Source organism: Mesocricetus auratus, unplaced genomic scaffold, assembly GCF_017639785.1.
Source record: "Mesocricetus auratus isolate SY011 unplaced genomic scaffold, BCM_Maur_2.0 Super-Scaffold_100026, whole genome shotgun sequence".
In the NCBI taxonomy this organism is placed as follows: Eukaryota; Metazoa; Chordata; class Mammalia; order Rodentia; family Cricetidae; genus Mesocricetus; species Mesocricetus auratus.
Window position 1 is genome coordinate 24,422,231 of NW_024429207.1, and position 16,697 is coordinate 24,438,927.

A 16,697-nucleotide genomic window follows, 5' to 3' on the forward strand; every position below is an offset into this window, starting at 1 on the left:
CGGTGACAGCATTCCAGCCAGTTACACCCATCATCTTCTTCTTCTTCTTCTTCTTCTTCTTCTTCTTCTTCTTCTTCTTCTTCTTCTTCTTCTTCTTCTTCTTCTTCTTCTTCTTCTTCTTCTTCTTCTCCTTCTTCTTCTTCCTCTGTTTTCCAAGACAGGGTTTCTCTGTGGCTTTGGAGCCTATCCTGGAACTAGCTCTTGTAGACCAGGCTGGTCTCAAACTCATAGATCCACCTGCCTCTGCCTCCAGAGTGCTGGGATTAAAGGTGTGCGCCACCACCGCCCGTCGATGATCTATTCTTTAAATGACTCCTAAATCTGTAGGACCTATGTGTGGTGGTGTGTGTCTGTAGTCTCCGATATTCTGGAGGCTGAGGCAGAAGGATGTCTAGACTAGCCTGGGCATCATAGTAAGATTCTACCTTTAAAAATATAGAATAGTCCAGCTAGGAAGAGATAGGTATGTAGTCTAAGAGTCTCATTTCAGAAATTAAAAACAGCAACAACAACAAAAACCCGCAATACTCAGCAGAGGCCAGCAGCAATTGGGTTTTGATTAATATAATTAATTAAATTATTTTGAAGTATCCTACCCTGGAGCTTGTTGTATACTTCAGTGTGACCTTACAATCAAGGTCTTTCTGCCTGTATTTCCAGTGTGCTGGGGTTACAGGTCTGCGCCACTACTCCTGGCTAGAAGTTACTTTTTCAAAATAAAATAAAAATATCATTTATTTATTTTTTGTGTATGGGTGTTTTGCCTACATGCATGCCTGTGTGCAATGTGTGTGACTGGTGCCCATGGGGGTCAGAAGAGTGTGATGGACCCCTTGAAGTTAGAGTTCACGGATTACTGTGACCCATACGGATGCTGGGAATCAAACCTCAGTTCTCTGGAAGAACAGTTGGTGCTCTTAACTGAATCATCTCTTCAGCTCCCCCGCCCCTTTAATGTTTTAAACTTAGTGTGTAAAGTGATGGATTTTTTATGCGGTTAGGTGTTAGTAGCAGAGCAACAGCTACGGCTCCTGCCTCCCCGTTCAGTGCTCTCTCTTCCTGCAAGCCTGTATAATGGCGAGACAGGCTGGACTTTCTGTAAGTCTCCACGCCCACCGGTGCCTATTGGTCTCCATTCTGAAGTTTATAGAGTGTGGTCACTTTCTCTTCTTCTATGCTGTAGGTTTAGTTTATTTTGTCTTGAGAGAAAAACACTCCTAGTTCATCTGCGACCCAAAATCCCATGGCAGCGTTTCCTGCTCCAGGAAGTGGCGTTAATAGCTCTGGTGGTGTGCCACCACCCTAGGAATGTTGGGAAGGGCCTTCATTCAGGAAGAAGTGTAAACTCTTTCCACCTCAGGACTGGTGAGTGGAAGATGCATGCTGATTAGGAAAGAGTGGGTGGGGGCAATTCAGATTTCTTTCTTTCTTTCTTTCTTTCTTTCTTTCTTTCTTTCTTTCTTTCTCTCTTTCTTTCTTTTTTCTTGAAATAGGACTGTTTTAATTAGGGTTTCTATTGCTGTGAAGAGATACCATGACCACAGCAACTCTTATAAAGGAAAACATTTAATTGGGGCTGGCTTGCAGTTCAGAGGTTCAGTCCCCGTGTCATCATGGTAGGACACAGGCAGACATGGTGCTGGAGAAGGAGCTGAGAATTCTACATCCAGTTTGGTTCGGTTTGGTTTGGCAGACAGCAGGAAGAGAGTGCCATATTGGGCCTGGTTTGAGCTTCTGAGACTTCAACTACCACCACCCTCAGTGACACACTTCCTCCAACAAGGCCACACCTATCCCAACAAGGCCACACCTATCCCAACAAGGCCACACCTACCCCAACAAGGCCACATTTCCTAATAATGCCGTGCCCTATGGGCCTATGGGAAGCATTTTATTCAAACCACCACAAGGGCTTTAGTATCACACTCAGTATCTTTCTGCTTCAGCCTTCCAAGTTCTGGGCTTACCACCCTATATCATCAGCCCTACAGTTTACATCATGGGTTAAAACCTGTTTCTTAAAAAAATTATTTTTATTTAAGTGTGACTGTCATAAACATGCAAGTGTCCATGGAGGCCAGAAGAGGGAGTCAGGTCTCTTGGAAGTGGAGTTACAGGGAACCAAACTGCAGTCTCCTAGAAGAACAGCCAGTGCTTTCTTAACCACTGAACTGTCTCTCCAGTCCCAAAGTCTGTTTCTTGATTTGCTCTAGCGGTGGAAATTATTGACCTAGGGGTTCAAATCCATCCCTCTCCCCACTACGGAAAGCCTCAACTGACCCACAGCCTTCAGAAGAGGGAAGGCCAGCAGGAACTGGGAGCCCAGGTCCCACCACTATTCCTTGATGGCCCTGCAGTGTGGGTCACCGTAGTGACACCTTCCCGTGCCTCTCCATGTCCTTCTGTCTGCACGGCAGGGTGTGGTGCCAGGTCAGACGTGTAGACCTACAGTTAAGTGCCATCCTATAGCGTTCCCGGTCCCGTGGGCAAGCAGTTTCCCGAGTTGCCTCTGGTCCTACCTTGGCGTCCTGCATTGTGCCGGGCACAGACACAGTCTGTAAACTCTGTTCTGGGACCATTAACCACCACTTGCAAGCACAGTGCCCCAATCGGAAGACTTTTTCAAGCTGCCATTCTTTTTTGGGTCATTACAGGAAATGCATAGATACAAAAATGAAGGTATGGTTTAGTGGTCTCCCCATCTTTGTTTAAAAGTTGAGCCCAATTGTTAATGTCTATCAGTGTACTGCGTACCCACCCCTTGCTGGACTACAGGGGTTTGGTGACTTCCTTTTTTCCTTCTTGGCTTCATCAGTTCCCTCTCTTGGCTCTTTCTCTGCTGGGGCCCTTTGCTGTCCTTTGACCCAGTGACTGACGGCTGGATTCTGGCCACTGGAGGGGAAATGTGGTAGGGCTGAGGGTTACAATAGGGCAGGCTTTGTCCTGGGGCCTGATGTGTCTCCACTGACCTTGGAGCAAAGTGGCTGGGAAGACCAAGGGGAGCCTGCTTCCTTCCCTGTTGCTCGCAGGTTTTAATGTCTTCTTTGTTGGTCTGCGCCGCTGGAGGCTGCACTAAAGAGAGAGGCTCTAGGCTGTCTCCTCCCTCCCGGACAAAATGGTGCATGCTTTTCCTGTTTAAACAGGGCACAGTTGTGAAGTGCCCTGACTTCGCACACACCAAGACCCGGCAACGGCTGCAATAAATCAATAGGAAAATGGAAGCTGCCAGTTAGACTAAACAAGTGCATTTGCAAAGACGGCTAGCCCTCATTAATCACTCTGACAGTCCTAAAAACACATTTCCCCTTTAATGACTGTATTTGGATAATCAGTGCCTTTTCCTCCTCACTCAGAGTTTGAGTAACAGACAGCTGGTGTTATTACAGCCATCGGAGAGGGAGTGCTGGGATTAGGGTCGACGGAGAGCCATCCACTGGAGGTCTAGGCAGAAAATGCAAGCTGGTTGGCTGCAGAGCTGTTGTCAGGCAATAATGAGGGGGCGCTTTGTACTGCCACGGACAGCTCAGGGCAGCCATGTGCAAGTTGCCCCCAAACCTCCACACCCACCTGCGTTGTTGTTATGTGAATGAAAAACCTCATGCTGGTTTTATGAGCTCTGGCCATGTGACCCTGGGCAGCAGGCTGGAGGAACTCCGGGAGGGAGGAGAAGATGAGTAAAGGCCCTTTGGGCTTTGTTTCCTTCAGGTGACTTTGGCTTTGAGGAGAAAGTTTGAAATCTAGCACATTCCTCTTTATAAATGATGTAACACATTAATGCACAGCGCATTATGAAAATGGTAATTCAAACCCATAGTGCTCCAAATTAAACCATACATTATTGGATGCACTCAACCATCTATTTTGCAAAAAGACAGGATGAATGAAACCAAATCAAACAGAAAACCGGAGTGCAGCTTCCCCTACAGAATGATTAATAAACTGCAGGCCTCAGGATTATTGCAAGACGGACTCTACCCAGCCCTGACATGCGCGAGAAGGGAGTTAGCACTTATATAAATAAATACAGTGCGGTAGGATGGGCTGGGCCAGGGGATCGGAGCTGTCTATGAAGGAGAATGGTGGATTTTGCAGATGACAGAGGATGGGTGGGAAGGTTAAAAATGCAACCAATTCTGAGTCAAGACTCTATCCAAGGGCAAGCCCCCCCCCTCTTCCTTTCCTTTCCACTGCCCACAGGGCCACAAAAATAACCTAGCAAGAGGTGTGAAAATGGGACCTGGAGCCAGGGACATCTCAGGTTCTTGCTTTATGGCTTCCACCATGGTGCCCTGGGAGCACAGGTCCCATTCTGGAGCCTGAGAGATTAGGTGACAGGGAAGGAAGGGGAGGAAGAGGTGGAGGGGGAGGAGGAGGAGGAGGAGGGGGAGGAGGAATTTGGAGAAAAGGGGATAGCGAATTGCAAGGCCTGAGGTGTCAGATACACTAAGTATACAAATAGGCAACTGTTTAGGGGAAAGAGTTCTCTGTTAAAATGGCAATTAATGGGAATTTAGCTACCAAAAGTAACAAACAGTTAATTAAAATAGTCAGTTTCTTAAGAATCTTTCCAGTTTATGAGTGGGGGGGGTGTTTAAGGGTAAAAACTTTATTTCCAGCCCCTTGGTTACCATGGTGGTTTGGGGCAAGTTAGTTTAACCAGGCTCCTTGTATCCTTCCTCGTCCCAAGTCCAATAGCTTTCCAATACATATATATTTTTTTCACACTGAAGGTGTAAGCCAAGCAGCTATTAGCCAAGTTTTCTTTTGGTCTGGAGAGGAGTTATTAGCTGTGGGAGAGAAAGACTCTTTTTCCTCTCCCTTCCTAACCAGAGGAGCTCCTGTGTCTGGGAGGATGGGCAGAAGAAAAACGTTAAGGAACTTTCTACACTACTTTTAACAGGCGTTGGAAAAGAAATATAAAGGAGTCTGCAGAAAAAAATGAGCAGGGGGGGATTGGTTGAAAAGGAAGTTGGGAAAGAAACAATAAGTAGCAAAAAAAGAAAAAAAACACAACGGGGGGGGCAGGAGTTTGCATTTCAGGTGGACAGGAGAGTGGACCACTAAACGTTGCTGATTCCCAGGCCCACCTGGGGCTGGTCTCAGGGTGATGCCCTCTGTCTGTTGCCCGTTGCAGTCTGCCCTAGACTCGAGTCCTCCCTCTGTCCACAGATGTCAACAGCCCAGGCTGCTTTCCCGAAACATGCGGTCGTTGAATGGCCAGCATTAATACTTGGTAAGGGGAAAAAAAAGAACAACAAAACAACTCGACGGTCTCTTAACTGACAGAAGAACTTTGCCTAGATACCAAGATCCGGGGGCACAAACGTGTGCGCTTCGTGCTGAAGAGCCCAGAGAGGTGAGGCCTTCCATGGAGCCAGAGGTTCGGTTTGTGAACCCTTGATTCATCTAGATGGAGACCCCGCCCCCGCAGTTGACTCCTGCCCACCAAGTTTCAGAAGCAGGAAGTCTGCAGGGTACAAACTACTTGTTAAGCAGTTACTCTTATGGAGACTGCAGAGCGCAGCACACCAACAGATCCAAAAGCCTGGAGGTACGTACCCACGAGGCACGCAGGGTGACCCAGGGTCTGTGGCTGGCCCCAGTGGAGAAAGCCAGTCCGCACTGGCACTAGGTAGTTGGTGACTCAGGCACCTGGACTCAGGGCATCCTGGAGTCACTGCAGACTACTAGTAGGCAAGTGCCAGGCCAACACCCTACTAAATAGCACCTGCTCTCCACTAAGAGAGGACACGGGTGAGTCAATGAAATAACCAAGAGCCAGGTCTCAGTGTCTGGCTTCCCGGTATCAGAGAAGCTTCAGGTTCCTGTATCATGCTGAGAATTCTCAGCAAAACCCAAACCGGTTTCAGAGTCTCAGGGGACCTAAGTCGCAAAGTTGGGTGAGGATCCCCCAAGCCTCACGAAACATTCCTCGGAGCAAGTGTTGATCGCGTAAAGAGTCACCCCTACCCATGAACATCAAGTACAAATTCTGTCTTGGGGTTTGTGAAAGGTGATAGGACTAAGTTGAGGCCTCTCAGCCTGTAGCTCTTCTTATGACCACGAGATGGCGCCAGAGGCACGTCTCTGCTAGCCCTCCCGCCGGGCTTGGGATAAAACTGCCGGGGAGTTAGCCTTTCTTCCTGGTTCCCTTTCTCAGCCCAGAGCCCTTGAATTCCCGCCCAGAAGAAGATCCACTTTCACACACGCCCTAGCTCCACTTTGTCCCCAGGAAATGCTAAGACCTTTGAAGTAACGCTGGGAGCTAAGCAACAAAAAAAAAAAAAAAAAAAGGAAAAGTTGTTTTATGTAATTTGTAATACACTGGGGCAAGTCCCCTCCTAGAGAAAAGGCCATTAAACTCGTCCTGGAATCCCAGTCTCAGAAGGAAATCCTAAAGCGTTTAAAGAAACAAAACAAAACAAAACAAAAAACAAAACAAAACAAGGGCATCGGCTTAGGTGTCTGGAAGTGGAACTATGGCGAGGCAAGAGAAACACACCACGGTGTGAATATAGCCAAGTATTCCATTTATTAACAAAATAGTCTTAGCAAGGGAGAGCTCTGTTCACCCCACAAGAGGCCCCGCAGCCCCGGCGCCGCAGCGTAAGACCGGGAGGGAGGGAAGGTGCGGGAGAAGACCCGGGTCGTCTTTAATCCTAGCAGGAACCCACAGAAAGCCGCCGCCAGCTTTGGAGATCGCTGGCTCAGGTCTGGGACAGGGCAGGGAGTGTTGTGATCCTAGGGCTCCCTGAGTCCCCAGCCTGCCCCCAACAGAGCTACTAATGTTGTCTGGTCTGACTTTGGGACTAGTCTGCTTTGGAGGGGATCAATCAAGGGTCCCCGGGCCCTGCCCCTATCACCAAGGGAGGGTGGGGGGGGTCACAGTCCCAACTAGGGAGAGAAGAAAATAATGATGATAAAGTATTTCATAAAATATAAAGAGCAATTTCGTGCCAGCAGGGACTTTTAAGACGCTTGGCGGGATGTGCCAGGTCCCCATCAGCTGGCAACCCGAATGCCAGGCAAGGTGTGGGTCCCTGAAGGGTCAGGAAGGTAGAATGGATGACAGGATCCGTTGGAGGCCTTTGGGACCACGGCAGCCAGCGGGGAGGCCTGCTGGTGGCCTCTTCAAGCTGAGCACCCTGGACGGTCAAGGCTGCGATTTGATTTGAGGGGCCAGGGCCTAGAACCAAGTGCTCACGTGGGAAGAGGCGGGTTCCTGGGGAGGGCCACACAGCAGCGTTCTGACTCAACAGAGCTCAAGACCTCCAGTCACCAAGGCTCCCCTCGACCCCCCAAAAAATTGTTACAATTTTTTTTACACAAAGGAAAAAATAATTAAAACCTCACATGGAGAGAAACGAGAGGGGATGGAAGGGGTAAGAAATGCAGTTTTGACAGTTGAGAGTCATGCAAGAGACTGCCCAAGATGGGAAAACTAAAGGTGCAGAACCCCAGCTCTCCCTTCATTCCTTAAAAGCAAACCAGTCCAAAAAAAGAAAAAAGAAAAAAAAAACCTTAAAACATATACCTAAGAAGAAGAAAATAAAAAAGGAAGGGAGAGGGACGGGGGTCACGTCGTTATCTGGGTGGTTAATATTATTATTTGGGGAGACAGATTTTTTGCATACCATTGACTCATGTGGGCCATTAATGCACTTCTATTCCCAGCTTGTAAGCTAACATTATAGTAAATAAATACACAGTCCGGTGGGGAGGGGCTGGGCTGGATCCTGGTAGGGGTAAGCAGTAGTGGAGGTTGCAGCGTCTAGGGCAGTGGGACACGAGAGGAAGGGGTGGGTGGGGAAGGGCTGGGAGGGGCCAGAGCTGTAGTTACTGGTATCCGAGCGCCGAGGCGGAGGCTAGTCTCTGTCCATACAGCGCATATGGCGAGTAGTAGGGTCCGGCTGTGGGGAGGGACGGCACTGCCAGCCCCCCAGCTGTAGATAGGTGGCTCTTGCCATAGGGGTGGTATCGGCTCAGCCCCAAAGTGTGTGGACTCCGCAATGACAGCGATCCGGGGCTGCCTGGGGCGGCGGGCGGGGGGAGATGCAGATGGCAAGAGGCCGCAGCTGCAGCCGCTGCTGCAGCGCTGCCCAAGCTCGAGGCCCCAGGGTAGGCGGCCAGAAGTTTCTCTGCGCCGGGCAGGGCTGTGTGAGTCCGTAGATGGCTGAGCAGCTCCTCGGAAGTGGCAAAGCGCTTGTCGCAGGGCCCGCTGGCCGCCACCCAGTTGCAGCTGTGTGGCAGCGGTTCGTTCTGCAGCATGAAGCCATAGGTGTAGAGAGGATGGCCCGGAAGGGCGGCCTGGGCGGCGCTGGAGGAGAGCGCAGCCGGTTGCAAAGGGTGCCCGGGGTACACCAGCGGGTAGCCACTGGCTTTAAGGCTGGGCCCGGTGGGGTCGTGCGCGCTGCAAGTAGAACAGCTAGAGCCGCCGAGGTGCGAGGCGCTGTGGTAGCCTCCCAGGCAGTAGGGGTCACGGCATAATCCCTGCAGGAAGGAGGGCGGGGAGGCCCCAGTGAGCGGGCTGGAGCTGGGCGGCTTGCCGGGTGGCAGGCCCAGGCCCCCCGACAGCTGGCCTCCCACTAAGCCAGACTTGCTAGGATCCAGGCCAGGCACGAACTGAGACGGATAGCCGGCATAGGCGCCCACGATGGAGCCGTGGTAACCGATGCTGGAGGGCGGTAGCGGGAACACCGAGTGACCTGGTTTGTAGGGTGACACCGGAGCCACGTGGCCGGCCCCCACCAGAGCAGAGGGCGGCTCCGACTTGCGCCCTGATGCCGCGGCCTCCGGGCCACCGTGAGCCGAGTCCCCACTGCTGCCTCGGCTCCCCGTGGCTGGCTCCGGACTGGGTTTGGCTTCCTGGTCTTTCTTGTCCAGGTCCCCGCCGCCGCCGGGCCCGCCACCGTTCTTGCAGTCTGAGTGGTGCGGGGAACCTCCTCGGGAGCCTCCCGGTGAAGACGAGTTTGACGAGGTGGAGGCAGGCGCTCCATGCGGGGGAAAGGGAGGGCAGGCGGCGCTGGGGACCCTGAAGCCCGCCTTGTCTCCGGGGGACGAGGAGGACGAGGAGGAAGTGGAGGACACTGACGACGAGCCGCTGTCTTTGCGAGAGTCGCCGCCGCTGGAGCCCTTGGAGTAGGGCTTGAAGCTGGACTTGTCCTCCGCGGGGGAGTCCCCCAGCTGCTTGAGCGCGGTGGCCGCGGAGGCGGTGCCGGGGGCGGAGCGGCCCGGGTCCTTCTCGGATCCCAGCCCGTTGGCCGCTGCGGCTACTGAGTTGAGCTTGGACGAGGGCGGCGGGTCCGGTTTGCCGATCTGCGAGCAGGTCTGGGCTAGGAGGGCCAACGGACTCTTCTTGGCGTCCAGCTGCGGGAGACAGTGGCAAAGGGGAGGGAGAAGAGGGTGAGATTAGAACCCACTGGGCAAAGCAGGGCGCTGGCGGCGCGACGGGCCTAGCGAACAGGGTCACCGAGCAGCAGGCCAGGCTCCGGCGGCGGAGCGGCTGGGCGGTGTGGCACTTACAGGCGCTGGCGCACGGGAGAAACGGTTCAACGCCCGCCCTCCTGGTTAAAGGTGACTTCTCTGGAGTCGAGGCGGCGATTCGCCCCTTCCCATCTAATCTCCCTCTCTCCTTGGCCCGGGGGAAAACTTAAGCCTTTAGTTTGGGAGAACTTCGTTTGGGACGGGTTTCTGGCGATGGCGCTCGGGGCAGGAGCCGGGAGAGGCGCCTTCTAAAGGCAGAGCTGCAGTTGGCCCTGTGAGTAGCCCCTCCCTCTCTCCCTCCCTCCCAGGGAGGACACGCAGAGAAGTGGGGTGAAGAAAGACCCGGGATCGCGAGTGTTTGCGTTTTCTGCAGTGTGCCCCAACAGGCCGGGGAGGATGCGGGGGAACCCGGGCGGCTTCCAAGAGAACAGGTCAGGGTGGAGGCGAGGGAGGCCCAGGAGCCGTCTCTGGACAGGGCACCGGGGGCCAGAGGAAAAGTAAAGGACTCTGGGCACGACGGGAGCAAATCCAGTCCGAAAGAAAACACGCAGCAGCTCCGAAGGGCGAGTGGGCGAAAACCTTCCACCCGGGAGTCTGGGGAGAACCCGGAGGGGTCTGATTCCTGCCTTTCGTCCCTCTTCATGAGGTCCGCCTGCGTGGCCAGCTTCGAGAGTCGCCTCGCACTGAGCTACGGGGGTGGGGGTGCAGGGAGCAGAGGGCCAAGGGCCCAGCATGGGTGGCGGAATGGGTTCAGCTCTGGGTGGGCAGCGCCCGGAGACTGACCTCGATGGGGCTGACGGGAGTGGAGGACAGCGGCTGCAGGTACTCCGGATGCAGGAGGTGGCCGGTGTGAGCGCTCAGCATCTTCAGGACCCTGATAGGAAGCCGGTTCGCCTGGCGCAGGGGGTCCGCCGGGGGCAGGAGGGACACCACCGCCGGCACCGCCGGCCTCTTCCCGCCGCCGCCGCTGCCGCTGCCGCCGCTGCCGCTGCTTTCGGGTGTCCTTGGGTTAGATCCAGCGGGCGAATCGCTCATTTGGAGGAGGCAGCGCCACTGGGGGGGCGGGGAGGGAGGGGAAGCTCCGGGAGGCGAGCTCCCGGGGCGGGTGGGCTCGCTCCGCTGCGTCGAACGCCGTGCAGCAGTCGCTGCGCCTCGGTGCCGCCTCCCCTCCTCCACCGCCGCCGCTGCCGCCGCCGCCGCCGCCGCTAGCCCAGGCGAGCAACACAAAAACCTTCGCCTTCCGCGAGCTGCACGTCAAATAGCCGCGATCTGCAGCCACACTTCAAAGCGATCGCCGCGCCCGCCCAATCGCAGCTCTCTCCCGGACCCCGGGGCGGGGAGAGCGGCGGGCGGAGGCGGGCGCCGCCGGTGGGCGGGGAGAGTCTTAAAGGGCCCTCGCTCCCCTGCTGCCTCCCAGCCTTCGCCGCGCGCTGGGACTGCTCTCTCTTTCCGGGTTCTGCTGGGCTGCCCTCGCCACCGGGTCATGCAAGGGATGGGACTTCTGGACACAGGCTCTGCTCCCTCCCCTGCGCTGGTTCTCCTGGTGCCCGCTGCTTCCCACCAGCGTGTGTATGTGTGTGTGTGTGTGTGTGTGTGTGTGTGTGTGTGTGTGTGTGTGTGTGCTGGCGGGGACAGTCGCCAGTGTCTAGGGTGGGGACTGGGGTGGCAGTGCACCGAACCTGCTCTGGTCCTAGGATCCAAGCTTCTCCCGGAGGCCGCCTGGGGGCGGGCCATGCCTCGGGAGCCGGGCCCCTTCTCCAAGCTGCTTCGGCCGTGGCGGCCAGTTCTCTTTCCCCTAATTGGCCTCTCCCGGATGTGTTCACTTGGAAGCGCCGGGGCCTCGGGGGCATCCACTATTCCCTGGGAGCTGCGTGAACCGTTCCAACTACTTTGGGCTTGTCCAGTCAGCCTGCAAGTTTGAAGGACTCCCTTCCGGGTGAGACGGTCTAGGTGAAGCGCCGTACCCGGGATAAGGCAGGCGCACCGCCTCGGAGCGCCGCCTTGAAGCCCCAGGAAAGCCCCCGGGGCGCACTGAATTATAGATCGTGTTTAGGTGTGCTTCAGGGTTCTTGTCCTCTTTAAAGCAGTAAAGCTTCCTCGCTGTACTGTGACTAGCTGCTATTTGGGTGAAGGGTAGCCTCACTGAAGAAGCAGGTGTGTCCTAGCGAGGGTATCTCAGGACAGCACAACTCCAGAGATTGCTCCACTGGTTTTCCCCCAGGGAAATTTCGAAATAAAACCTTTTTATTAACAATAACAGTACCCTCTCGGACCCCCCCCCCCGAAAAAGTATGTATTCACGCTCGGCAGAGATTTAACATGGTCAGGGCCTGACCTTAAAGTTTACGACCCTCGGGCTCAATCAGGTGACACAGGTCCTTTGTGTCCCGGCTCTGGAGTGACTACTGCTTGCCCTCGGCGGCCGGTAGAGGCGCGCTGGTGTCACCATTCCTTCTGAGTACCACTTTCTCAGTCCTGATTTGTCACTATGATGTAGTTCCCCGGGACTACCTGGTTCCGGCTCTGTGGTGCTGCTCCAGTCTTTTCTCTGACTCTGGTACCAATGACTCAAGACAACGTGAGAACCCAACACTGGGGCAGGCGACTTCAAAGAGATCTTCAAAGCGAGAGCGCCATCATGACCTTTTCATACTCTGGAGAGGTCACACTAGTCATACACTAAACTCAAGTACTCCCTGGATCCTCACTGTTTGGTGAATAAAGTGTATAGATTCCTTAGAAATTACCCAACTGTCCCCTCCCTCATCTTTAATCCTTATAAAATTAGTTGAAAACCAATGGTGATGTCCTGACTGGTGATATCTTCCTTTATTGTAGCAAGAGGAAAGGAGAGGAAGAGGGGAGCCTCATTGATTTTATAGTGTCAAGTTTTCCTTCTTACCGCCCCCTACCCGTTAGCTCTGCTCCCGACAGTCTTTGCGTTCTGACCTCATGGTCACTGCTAACATTTATCTGTCTTTAAAATTCTACTCCAGGCTGGGCGTGGTGGCTCATGCTTTGTAAACCCAGCACTCGGGAGGCTAGGCAGGAGGATCGCATCTCGAGTTTGAGGTCACCCTGGCCTACCTAGTGAATTCCAGACTGCCCTGTGCTACAGAGACCCTATCTCAAAACAAAGCCCACTGCAGGGCTACCTCAATCTCTACTGGCCTTTGGGAGAAAGCAGAAGAAAGGCAGACTGTCGAAGGGATAATCTTGGAGGGCTCCTTGGAGGAAGAGCTAGGAAGAAGGAAGAGTTAGGGACACAGATGAAGTCGCCTTGATTATTATAAGCAGTTCAGCTGCAAGAATGAGCCAAGAACTCCTTCTAGGACCTGAGCAGATGTGTGTTAGAAATGACTAACCGGAAATAAGTTAGAGGGAAAGAGAGCAGACACTTAGGAACGAGGATGGGAAAGAGGGGCCAGGAAACAGAAGGACAGTGGAGTATTTGCCCTTTATTTGGAGAATAGAAAAATGTCAAATGAACAAAAGGAAGAGAGAAAGGGTACGAATAGGATGTAGGGACTCTGGAAGGGAGCAGGCAATTTCCCTATGAAACGATACACTGTTCTTTTTAGACACTCCATTCCCTAAGCTCAGTGCAGTCAGCATGGACAGGGATAGTGTCAGACATCATGCTGCCCAGGCCAGGCCTGCTTCTGGCGTTTGCACAGTCAGTAGGACACACTCCGCAGTGTACCAGAGGGTAGGGGCACACTTTGGGGTCCTGGCGAGGCAGCAGGGTTTCTTTGACTGCATCTATCCAATTTTCTTCTGAGAGAAAAATGAAAAAAAAAAAAGCTATACTGATGTAGGCCAAAGGCCTAATTAAAACACTTGCAGATGGTTATTAAAATCACTATTTGACATTTACCTAGCAAAATTGTTACCCCGTACAGAGCACTACACTGGGCCCCAGCCGACTGAAAGGAAGTTCAGTTTTCAAAGGAATGGCTTACCACCTGGGAGAGAATATGACCCATTAATCAACTGGGCGGTGTTTACTGAGGGCCAGCTGTGGGCAAAGCATTGTATGGGGAGTGTGGTTAAAAGTCCCTGTAAAATGTAGCACAGAGCCTATAGGGTAAGTGTTCCCCTTGCAAAAGTATGGCAGATGTCTGGTACCTTATTTGCCAGCCCTTCCCCGGCTGCCCTGGGAATGAGGAGCCATGGTTAAATAGGGTTAAGGCTGTTTAAGACTGTTTCTATGACGTGGTGGTAAAACATGATCTGCATTCTAGTCATTTCTTTTTCTTTCTGTCACACAGGATCTCACAATGTGTCTCGGACTGGGCTAGAACTCACGGTGTCCCTAGCGGGAACTACAAGTGTGCTTGAGGTCTGAGCGTGAGGGATGGGTTTATTAGTCATTTGAAGACACTGGATACTGAGAGGCAGAGAACTTATATGAGGTTAGGTCGCTGGGAGACAGGCCTTTAAGGCATGCTGCCAATGTGATCCTGGGTGTATTAGTCTCTCCCCTTTCAGTTTTCCCATGCTTAAAATCTAAGATTGGCCATCTCTGACTCAGGAGGGCAGGCAGCACACGTTATTCGTGCAGTGTTGGGACAGAGAAAGTCCCAGGTAAATGATGGCTGCGGTACAGTTAGAGTGTACTGTCTGCATCTTAACCTAGACTGGGAATTCACTGGACGTAGTAGATCCTCCTCCAGGCTCCAACCCAATGTATCTTTTTTTTTTAATGTCCCTCAAAAGCTATTGAAAACAAAGAGCCTCTAGAAAATTGTGAATATTTATAGATTATTTTCACAACTTCAATTTACGTAAGATTTGCCACCCAGGAAAAAAAAGCCTGAGTCAGGTGGAGAGGGGGAGATGGTGGATTTGCTGTGAGGGGTTAATGGGTACTTTTCACTCCTTGCTGGGGCAGAATTGCCTGAATGACCACCTCTCTGCATAACACTCAACCCTAATGGCAACAACATGGAATAATACCTCACTGGGTAACTATTTACATTTTTTTTACAAGCTGCAAGAACTCTACAAAGTCTGTCCTGTAGAGAACTCGCTTTCCTTTCCTGCTTTATTATCTTTCAGCAGCTGGTAATCACCGCCTTGGCCAGAAGCCCCAACTTTAGCACACTCAGGCTTCTGAAGGCTTTTTCTCAGCTGCCCCACCCCAGGCTTCAGACACCGCCTGGGGCATGACAGGGTCACTAAGGACTGGTGGCAGTAAACTGGCAAGATCCAGGCCAGTCAGCCTGGAAGGAAGACTACTCCATGACCTCACAGCTCTGTCAATACACGAGTCCCAGGGCATCTGCCTTTATCTGCATATTTTTCCTCTTACCTCCCACAAAACTGTGGATGCATTTCTTTTTCTCACCCTCTGTGTCCTTACTGGCCAGCAGTGTTTGACCATCAAGGCAGTAACCGACTCTGTCCTAAGCACTTTGCATACACTCTCGATTCACCCCTGTGCGGCCCCTGAACGTGAAGTAGGTTTGCCCTAATCAGGAAGACATGGGAGAGGTTAAGGGGCTGGTCCAGATCCAGTGCAGAAAGTGCCTGGTGAGGAGGCTTCTCTCTCTACATACTCTTCCCTTTTGTCTGACCCACCTCCTCTTCCTTCTCCTCCACCGGTCCCCTCCCCTCTTCCCTCCCTCTTTCCCTCGTGATGGTATGACTCAAACCTAGGGCATTGCTCCTGCTAGGCAAGCACTCCAGCCTCAAATGCATATATGAGTTTTACATACACAGGGCTTTTATATCTCGCCTCACCACATTCAAGAAAAATTTAAGTAGTTTACAAAATGTTGACTATATGGTTAACGTGAAAGGGATCTCCCTCATCCCCCTCCACCCGCCTCATGCAAAGCCTCGAAAGTCCATTGTGTGTGTGAGTGTGTGTGTGTGTGTGTGTGTGTGTGTGTGGCATGCGCACATATGTGTGCTTGAGGATTGTGTGGGAGGAAGTCAGAGGAGGGGCACCTTAAAGAGTTAGCTTTCTCCTGCTACCATGGCAGCCCCGAATATCAAACTCAGGTGGTTAGGCATGACTGCAAGTGCCTTTACCCACCGAGTCATATCTCTGGCCCCCCAAGTGAGTTCTTATGTTCCTCTGCTTACAACAAATTTCAGAGTTATTTTGGGGAAGTCTTATTATCCCTTGTGACAGATGAAGGCAAAGGCTCTAAGAACTGATGGCAGAGTTTGAAAGCCACCCAGCACACTGGTGGGAGCAGGACCCTCAGTAAGCTCTTAACTCCTTCTGTTGGTCTATTAACCTCCGTTCCTCTGTGGATGGGAGTGGTGGAGACCTCTGATAAAAGGGGTGGGAATTAACTCCGCTTTCTCCCTCTGGAATTTCCTTCGGAGATGGGGCAGGAAGAGGGACAGAAGGAAATGTAGACCACAGCTTATCTTCAAGCCTGTTCTTTTGATTCAGGCCTTTGAGCAGGACTCTTTGAAGAAGTGTTTTCCCTTATCTCCCATCAGCCGCGGGGAGCCCTACAGGCCCGGGTCAGGGGATGCGGTAGGGGTAGGTGTGCTTTTGAAGTCTGCCTCCCTTGCGCGTTCTGTCCTCATGCATCAGCCTAGGCATTCATCCTTGACTGCTTTCATCCATTTAGGTTTGTATGTTTCTTAGAAAACTCCCTGATGGATGTTGGGGATCAGACTTAGGGTCTTGCACGGGCTAGATAATTGCTCAGATCTGCAGCCCTGAAACTTCTCTCCTAAGCTGCAAATATCACCGGGAGGTGCCTCACCCTTGTTAACAGCCTGCACTCCGGTTGAGATAGCAGACAGTGGACGGTCATTGAGCACTTACTGGAAGCCAGATGTTCTGAGCACCTTGTATATACTAACTCATTTGTTTCTTGCAGCAAATCCATCAGGCGGGTACTGTTGTTGGGCCTTTCTTATTGTCTTATATGAGAAGCATTCAGAACTAGAGGGTTAAACAGTTTACCAGGTGACCCAGCCCGGAAGTGGTAGAGCTGATACTAGGGTGCAAGAAGGTGGCTCCTAGGCAGCTTGTAAAGCGGGAGGAATTTGCTCAAGGCCGGGTGTGTGTGTGTGTGTGTGTGTGTGTGTGTGTGTGTGTGTGTGTGTGTGTGTGGTGGGAACAGCAGGACACACTGAAGACAAATTACTTTCATAATTTTCTAGAAGGTTGCTCACTCCGCACCGGGAGTTCCCTTCATCTTGAGAAATGAGAAATATGGTAGAGAGGAAACTGAGGCTGA

The 16,697-nt window shown here is 52.4% G+C and overlaps 1 protein-coding gene across 1 annotated transcript; it reads right to left on the reverse strand.

Annotated features, from left to right (window-relative positions):
- Window positions 1–6,509: 6,509 nt before the first annotated feature.
- Znf703 (zinc finger protein 703) lies at window positions 6,510–10,732 on the reverse strand. Its single transcript, XM_005066580.4, has 2 exons — window positions 10,267–10,732; window positions 6,510–9,366 (listed from the first exon to the last, which is right to left on the reverse strand). Exons 1-2 carry the CDS (start codon window positions 10,516–10,518, stop codon window positions 7,837–7,839), a joined length of 1,782 nt encoding a protein of 593 aa, XP_005066637.1. The 5' UTR covers window positions 10,519–10,732; the 3' UTR covers window positions 6,510–7,836.
- Window positions 10,733–16,697: the final 5,965 nt, after the last annotated feature.

What these genes read in the sequence shown, in the direction of transcription:
- Znf703 (XM_005066580.4), bottom strand. Translation starts at nt 10,518, where the DNA reads ATGAGCGATTCGCCCGCTGGATCTAACCCAAGGACACCCGAAAGCAGC. An exon ending in CTCCCGTCAGCCCCATCGAG is followed by an intron (nt 9,367 to 10,266) that starts GTCAGTCTCCGG and finishes TGTCTCCCGCAG; the next exon opens with CTGGACGCCAAGAAGAGTCC.